The sequence below is a fragment of the Notolabrus celidotus genome, unplaced genomic scaffold, assembly GCF_009762535.1.
Source record: "Notolabrus celidotus isolate fNotCel1 unplaced genomic scaffold, fNotCel1.pri scaffold_384_arrow_ctg1, whole genome shotgun sequence".
Classification (NCBI taxonomy): Eukaryota; Metazoa; Chordata; class Actinopteri; order Labriformes; family Labridae; genus Notolabrus; species Notolabrus celidotus.
The window spans coordinates 8,857-17,500 of NW_023260206.1; the positions used below are offsets into that span (position 1 = coordinate 8,857).

Below are 8,644 nucleotides of genomic sequence, written 5' to 3' on the forward strand. Positions count from 1 at the left end.
CTTCCTGAGTGCTGACCAATAAGATCCATGATCTGAGCTCACCTGTTACTGAGCCCGGGGGTCGTCCTGTGATTGAACGAGGACCATCAGGTGGTGATGAGCTCCAGCAGCTCCGCCTACTGTTTCTGTTGCATGCTGGGACTTTTCTACGACTCCTGGTCTGACACTAAAAAAGACTACAGTCACACAGACTACAGTCACACAGACTACAGTCACACAGACTACACACAGACTACACACAGACTACAGTCACAGACTACAGTCACACAGACTACACACAGACTACAGTCACAGACTACAGTCACAGACAACAGTCAGACTACAGCCACACAGACTACAGTCACAGACTACACACAGACTACAGTCACAGACTACAGTCACAGACTACAGTCAGACTACAGTCAGACTACAGTCAGACTACAGTCACACAGATTACAGGCAGACTACAGTCACACAGATTACAGGCAGACTACAGCCACACAGACTACAGTCAGACTACAGTCAGACTACAGTCAGACTACACAGACTACAGTCACACAGACTACAGTCAGACTACACACAGACTACACACAGACTACACAGGCTACAGTCAGACTACACACAGACTACACAGACTACAGTCACAGACAACAGTCAGACTACACACAGACTACAGTCACAGACAACACACAGACTACAGTCAGACTACACACAGACTACAGTCAGACTACACACAGACTACAGTCACACAGACTACAGTCAGACTACACACAGACTACAGTCAGACTACACACAGACTACAGTCACAGACTACACACAGACTACAGTCAGACTACACACAGACTACAGTCAGACTACACACAGACTACAGTCACACAGACTACACACAGACTACAGTCACACAGACTACAGTCACACAGACTACACACAGACTACAGTCAGACTACACACAGACTACAGTCACACAGACTACAGTAACACAGACTACAGTCACACAGACTACAGTCACACAGACTACAGTCACACAGACTACAGTCACAGACTACAGTCACACAGACTACAGTCACACCAACTACAGTCACACAGACTACAGTCACACAGACTAAAGTCACACAGACTACAGTCACAGACTAGAGTCACACAGACTACAGTCACAGACTACAGTCACACAGACTACAGTCACAGACTACAGTCACACAGACTACAGTCACAGACTACAGTCACACAGACTACAGTCACACAGACTACAGTCACAGACTACAGTCACACAGACTACAGTCACAGACTACAGTCACAGACTACAGTCACAGACTACAGTCACAGACTACAGTCACACAGACTACAGTCACACAGACTACAGTCAGACTACAGTCACACAGACTACAGTCACAGACTACAGTCACACAGACTACAGTCACACAGACTACAGTCACACAGACTACAGTCACAGACTACAGTCACACAGACTACAGTCACAGACTACAGTCAGACTACAGTCACACAGACTACAGTCACACAGACTACAGTCACACAGACTACAGTCACACAGACTACAGTCAGACTACAGTCACACAGACTACAGTCACACAGACTACAGTCACACAGACTACAGTCACACAGACTACAGTCAGACTACAGTCACCCAGAGTACCTGTCAGGCACTCAGTGGGCGGAGCTTCCTTTTCTGATGTCATCAAGTTGATTTAATGGTTTAAAGGAGCAGTACCACAATCTAACCTGGCTCATCCACTGGTTTAAGAGGAATTTCTTCTACAACAAACAAACAAACAAACAAACAACCAACCAACCTCTCCACTGAAGGCAGGAGTTTGTCTGTGAACAGTCTGAAAGGTCAGATCATTGTGATGTTATTAATCCTGAAGTTTATCTCCTGGATCATGTTTTTGTTTTAAAGTTCAGTCAAGTATTTTTATTTGTTTGTTTACATCTGTTTACAGCTCGACACACTCACACTGTGTTTACAGCTCGACACACTCACACTGTGTTTACAGCTCGACACACTCACACTGTGTTTACAGCTCGACACACTCACACTGTGTTTACAGCTCGACACACTCACACTGTGTTTACAGCTCGACACACTCACACTGTGTTTACAGCCAGAGCCTTGTTACAGTGACGATCACAGTCGTCTCCACAGATCCTCTGTTTGTTTGTTTGTTTGTGTAGTCAGACTCCCCTGATGATGATGATGATGATGATGATGATGATGATGATGATGACAGAGATTCACTTTTAATATCAATTTAATGATGTTTTTATTTTCCATGTTAAACGTGGGCTCATGCTGCATTCAGGTGACGTGGGACATCAGGACGTTGAACACTAAACTAATGATCTGCTGCAAGAAAACCAGTTTGAGGCCAGTTTAAACAAGTGTTACTTACAGCACCTGAACGCAGCATGATGCCTTCACTGTCTGATCATCAACCCCACGGAAGCCCCTCTCTGCAGGTGTTTGTACTCTCACCTGTTGGGCCTGCTGTTACCTTGGCGACAGGTGGGACTTGATCAGTCCATATTTACAGATGTTTCATGTTTCCTCCCTCTTGTGTCTTCTGCGGCGGTGATGGGTCATGTGACGGCGGGGTCATGTGACGGCGGGGTCATGTGACGGCGGGGTCATGTGACGGTGGGGTCATGTGACGGCGGGTGGTTTTAAAGGACATTCCACCGTTTTGTCCTGGAGGACAAACAGACTCACAGTTTTTAAGTTTTACATTTTTTCACTTTGTTGTTTTTTGTTTTTGAAAACTGTAAAAAGATTTGAACACAGCTGTAAGAAGAGTTGAGTTAAATTTAAGTGCATTAAATAAATATTTTAATTTGAAGGTTTTCTCCTGAAACAGATTTTTCTTTACGACACACTGAGGACGGAGAGCTGTGGTCAAAGTCGTGCCTGATTATAAACACCAATCAAAAATGATCAAGTGTGTGAGACCAAACATGAGAATCTGACCTGACAGCTCCTGTCAGCAGATTTTAACTTGACTAGACTGAACCCGTGTTCTGACCTTCAAGAGCAAAGAGACCCTCAGCAACACGATGGATAACTTCTGTATTTGAGACGTCAGAGGAAGAAGAAGAAGCAGCCTGTCTCCTCATCCTCTCACCCTGAGAGAAGTTTAATGTGAACACGAAGCAGGGCCAGGTCTTTGGTCAGGGAACAAACTTACTGTGAACAGATCTACTCAGAGAGGCACATGTTGGTCCACAGGGGGCGCTGACATCCACTAAAGTTCAATTCAAAGCTTTATTTATTCTCTGAAGGACGGTTAGGTTTCCAACATCCTGGAGATCACCGACATGATAAAAACAAAATAAACATTGATATAAATAACTTCATACTGATGTAAATAACTTCATAAATAACTTCATAAATAACTTCATAAATAACTTCATACTGATGTAAATAACTTTATAAATAACTTCATAAATAACTTCACACTGATGTATCAGTTGTTGAATCATAAATACACATTGTATGTTATTATATGTTTATAATGTATTATTATATATATGTTCAGTTATATTCACAGACCAGTTTAAACCATAGACTGTATAAAACGGTTTAAACACGCAGTCGGTAATAAATCATCAGTTAAATAAATATGTTTAATATCAGAGTGAACTCTTTGGTTATTCCTCTGTTCATCAGTTCATCAGTTCCTCTGTTCATCAGTTCATCAGTTCATCAGTTCATCAGTGTTAAACACAGACTTTAAGAGTCTTTAAATGAAGAAGGTGTTTATTAGTGAACAGAGTTCTGATCAGGCAGCTCCGCGGACCCCTCTGGTTACCATAATTTCCCAGCATCCTTTGCGTCCTTCCTTTTCCTCCTTTCTGTCCTGATAGTGAAGGTAAGCGCGCCAACATGTCTGAATCTAACTTCACTTTTCTCCGTTAATCCGACCCGGTCCTCCAAGATACCCCCCGGGACAGACCGGGCAGCCCGAGACCCGCGACCCGGGCCCACGGGCTCCGGGACCGGGTCCGGGATGGAAGAGATTCACTTTGGATGGAACTCTGAGAGGCTAACAGAAGCTAACAGAGGCTAACAGAGGCTAACAGTCCTCAGAGCCGGGCCGAGGCCCGGGTCTGCGGGGTGAAGGGTCGGTCTGTGTCGGGACAGAGCCGCGACACGGACCGGGGGAAACCCGCGGCTCTGTGGGGGACCGGGTCTGTACCGGATCTGTACCGGTTACCGGACGGAGCTAGCATTAGCATGTTAGCATCAGAGTTTATAATTCCGGAGTGTGTGTGTCTGTGTGTGTGAGTTTGTGTGTATGTGAGTGTGTATGAGTGCCAGGACTTGATTCAGAGGTTCAGGTGAACTCCTCACCTGTCAGGGTCAGTGTGCATCAGAGACTGAGCTGGAGGCTAATGTTAGCATCGTGGCTCCACAGTACTGTGTGTGTGTGTGTGTGTGTGTGTGTGTGTGTGTCAGCTCCTCAGGTGATCTGAGATGGTCTCTGCTGTTTAAACATAAAGACCTTCGAGGTGTACTCCGACCATCCTCCCTGTAACAGCATCAATGCTGTGTGTGTGTGTGTGTGTGTGTGTGTGTGTGTGTCTGCTGTTCTAATGTTCTGTGTGTGTGTGTCTGCTGTTCTAATGTTCTGTGTGTGTGTGTGTGTGTGTGTCTGCTGTTCTAATGTTCTGTGTGTGTGTGCTGTTCTAATGTTCTGTGTGTGTGTGTGTGTCTGCTGTTCTAATGTTGTGTGTGTGTGTGTGTGTGTGTCTGCTGTTCTAATGTTCTGTGTGTGTCTGCTGTTCTAATGTTCTGTGTGTGTGTGTGTGTCTGCTGTTCTAATGTTGTGTGTGTGTGTGTGTGTGTGTCTGCTGTTCTAATGTTCTGTGTGTGTGTGTGTGTGTGTGTGTGTGTGTCTGCTTTTCTAATGTTCTGTGTGTGTGTGTGTGTCTGCTGTTCTAATGTTCTGTGTGTGTCTGCTGTTCTAATGTTCTGTGTGTGTGTGTGTGTGTGTCTGCTGTTCTAATGTTCTGTGTGTGTGTGTGTGTGTGTGTGTGTGTGTCTGCTTTTCTAATGTTCTGTGTGTGTGTGTGTGTCTGCTGTTCTAATGTTCTGTGTGTGTGTCTGCTGTTCTAATGTTCTGTGTGTGTGTGTGTCTGCTGTTCTAATGTTCTGTGTGTGTGTGTGTCTGCTGTTCTAATGTTCTGTGTGTGTGTTTGCAGGTGGACTCACCTGGAGAAGACTGACCATGCCTGGAAGGTAAGCTCTCACCTGTTCACTTCCTGTTCTGTAAAAATAGAGACACGGTGACAGACATACTGACTGTCTGATGTAGTCTGTCTGACGAAGTCTGACTGACGTAGTCTGTCTGACGTAGTCTGTCTGACGTAGTCTGACTGACGTAGTCTGTCTGACGTAGTCTGTCTGACGTAGTCTGTCTGACGTAGTCTGTCTGACGTAGTCTGTCTGACGTAGTCTGACTGACGTAGTCTGTCTGACGTAGTCTGACTGACGTAGTCTGACTGACGTAGTCTGTCTGACGTAGTCTGACTGACGTAGTCTGACTGACGTAGTCTGTCTGACGTAGTCTGACTGACGTAGTCTGTCTGACGTAGTCTGTCTGACGTAGTCTGTCTGACGTAGTCTGTCTGACGTAGTCTGACTGACGTAGTCTGTCTGACGTAGTCTGTCTGACGTAGTCTGACTGACGTAGTCTGACTGACGTAGTCTGACTGACGTAGTCTGTCTGACGTAGTCTGACTGACGTAGTCTGACTGACGTAGTCTGTCTGACGTAGTCTGTCTGACGTAGTCTGTCTGACGTAGTCTGACTGACGTAGTCTGTCTGACGTAGTCTGACTGACGTAGTCTCAGTGTGAACACATGTTCTGTTACTGACTCAGTGAAGAGGAGGCATTAGATTGTTCATTGACTCTGTGTGTGTGTGTGTGTGTGTGTGTGCGCGCGCGCAGACTTTGGAGTAAGGCCATCTTCACTGGCTACAAACGTGGTCTGAGGAACCAGCGTGAACACACCGCCCTGCTGAAGGTGGAGGGCTGCTACACCCGAGACGAGGTCGACTTCTACCTCGGGAAACGCTGCGCCTACGTCTACAAGGCCAAGAAGTGAGTGTGTGTGTGAGGAACATCAGTGTGTGTGTGTGTGTGTGTGAGGAACATCAGTGCGTGTGTGTGTGTGAGGAACATCATTGCGTGTGTGAGGAATATCAGTGTGTGTGTGAGGAACATCAGTGTGTGTGAGGAACATCAGTGTGTGTGTGTGAGGAACATCAGTGTGTGTGTGTGAGGAACATCAGTGTGTGTGTGTGAGGAACATCAGTGTGTGTGTGTGTGAGGAACATCAGTGTGTGTGTGTGTGTAAGGAACATCAGTGCGTGTGTGAGGAATATGAGTGTGTGTGTGAGGAACATCAGTGTGTGCGTGAGGAACATCAGTGTGTGTGCGTGAGGAACATCAGTGTGTGTGTGTGAGGAACATCTGTGTGTGTGTGTGAGGAACATCAGTGTGTGTGTGTGAGGAACATCAGTGTGTGTGTGTTTGGTGAACATCAGTGTGTGTGTGTGTATATATGAGGGGAACGCGTGTGTGTGAGGAACATCAGTGTGTGTGTGAGGAACGTGTGTGTGTGTGGTGAACATCAGTGTGTGTGTGTGAGGAACATGTGTGTGTGTGTGTGTGAGGAACATCAGTGTGTGTGTGTGTGAGGTGAACATCAGTGTGTGTGTGAGGTGAACATCAGTGTGTGTGTGTGTGTGTGAGGTGAACATCAGTGTGTGTGTGTGTGAGGTGAACATCAGTGTGTGTGTGTGTGAGGAACATACGCGTGTGTGTGAGGAACATCAGTGTGTGTGTGTGTGTGAGGTGAACATCAGTGAGTGTGTTGCTGGCGGAGGATAACAGTGACCTTTGACCCTTCAGGAACACGGTGACGCCCGGCGGTAAGCCCAATAAGACCCGTGTGATTTGGGGGAAGGTGACCCGCGCTCACGGCAGCAGCGGGATGGTCCGCGCCAAGTTCAGCAGCAACCTGCCAGCTAAAGCCATCGGACACAGAGTCAGAGTGGTGAGTTCAGGGGCAGCGCCCAGCTGTCTGACTGTCTTTGAACGTGTCATCATGTTGGTCACATGACCAGACTGAGGTCAGCTGTTGAGTATGACTTCAGAGGCTGTGACATCACGCCCAGCTGATCAGAGGAAAGCGATCTGGACAGGAAGTCGACATGTAACATCCAATTTCAAAATAAAAGCTTGGCTGTTAATCAGACGGAAACACACAACACCTTTATACTCTACGCTGACCACACACTTCCGGTTCCTGCGGGTCAGTTTGTAGTCCACTTCCTGGTCCTGCAGGTCAGTTTGTAGTCCACTTCCTGGTCCTGCAGATCAGTTGGTAGTCCACTTCCTGTTCCTGCGGGTCAGTTTGTAGTCCACTTCCTGGTTCTTAAAGCAGCCAGCTATGGTCAGTCGCCTGACCAACGCTCACAGACTCTGATGCTCAGGCCTGTCCCTCTGACATCCTGGAGTGTGAGGGATCCCTCTCAGACTCTGAGTACCCCCTTACAGAGGGGGTACTCATGCAGACTCATCGTGAGGGAATTACCCAGAGTTCATAGCATTTTGACGTGAAACACAGGCTTCCCAAGTCAAACCGTGAGCATGGAAGAGTAAACGAGCGCTGTGAAGCAGGAAGGTAGACCAGGTCTGAGCGTAGATCCAAAGAACCTCCTGGATCAGTCAGAGTTATCTCTGTACTTACGTGGTCTCTAAGAGTCTGGATCACATGACGCTCGGTCCCTGAAGCGTCCTGTCGCTGCAGGTGTTCCTCTAAAGGCACAGAGTCCGACCCCACAGAGGTCTGAACCCGAGACCGGTTTAAAGAGTCTGAGACGCTGCAGTCATGTCATGCTAATGTTAGCTTCTGAGTGCTAGCCCGGACTGGACTGTCTCCTTGTGTCACGTGTGTTGTGATGTCACTTCCTGTCTATTACATTTCTGATGTCACTTCCTGCCTGCGTTGTTTCTGATGTCACTTCCGGTCTGCGTTGTTTCTGATGTCACTTCCTGTCTGCTTTGTTTCTGATGTCACTTCCTGTCTGCGTTGTTTCTGATGTCACTTCCTGTCTGTTTCAGATGCTGTACCCGTCCCGGGTGTGATGAGGAAACGTCTGATGAGCTTTGTACAGAAAATCAATAAAATGAAGACATCACAAAAGAAGCTCCGCCTCTTTATTGTACTAACTCTGTCATGTGTCCTGCGATGATGTCATCAGTGTCTGAGGTAGTTTAGAGTTCATGCAGGTGACAGAAGAGCAGTGATGACCTTTGACCTGTAGACATATTAATCCCTCAGGAGGTCAGACCCGCTCAGTCTGACCCCAACACGACAGTCAGGTCAAACACTCGTTGCTGATTATTGGTCCAATCAGAGAGCTCCGTGTGGACGACCTCAGAGAAGAGCCAGGAGGCAGGACTCTGTTTACCTGTTTGATTTTATATCTAAATACTGATGACAGGTACTGATTATCTTTCCTGACATCAAATACAAACAGAGTCTGAAGTCAGATTATTCAGATTAAATCGTTTTACTGCATTAAATATTAAACTGAGCGTGTTTATCTCTTTAAATCATGTCCTCATTTTATTAGTCCTTT

The 8,644-nt window shown here is 46.6% G+C and overlaps 1 protein-coding gene across 2 annotated transcripts; it reads left to right on the forward strand.

The window, feature by feature from the left end:
• The first annotated feature begins 3,764 nt into the window (after nt 1-3,764).
• Nucleotides 3,765-8,208, forward strand: rpl35a (ribosomal protein L35a). 2 transcript variants are annotated; one of them, XM_034679199.1, is made up of 5 exons: nt 3,765-3,860; nt 5,194-5,230; nt 5,943-6,095; nt 6,909-7,053; nt 8,124-8,208. In XM_034679199.1, exons 2-5 carry the CDS (start codon nt 5,220-5,222, stop codon nt 8,145-8,147), a joined length of 333 nt encoding a protein of 110 aa, XP_034535090.1. In that variant the 5' UTR covers nt 3,765-3,860; nt 5,194-5,219; the 3' UTR covers nt 8,148-8,208. The 2 variants fall into 2 exon arrangements, with proteins under 2 accessions (XP_034535090.1, XP_034535091.1); XM_034679200.1 differs by lacking the exon at nt 3,765-3,860 and adding an exon at nt 4,203-4,227.
• Nucleotides 8,209-8,644: the final 436 nt, after the last annotated feature.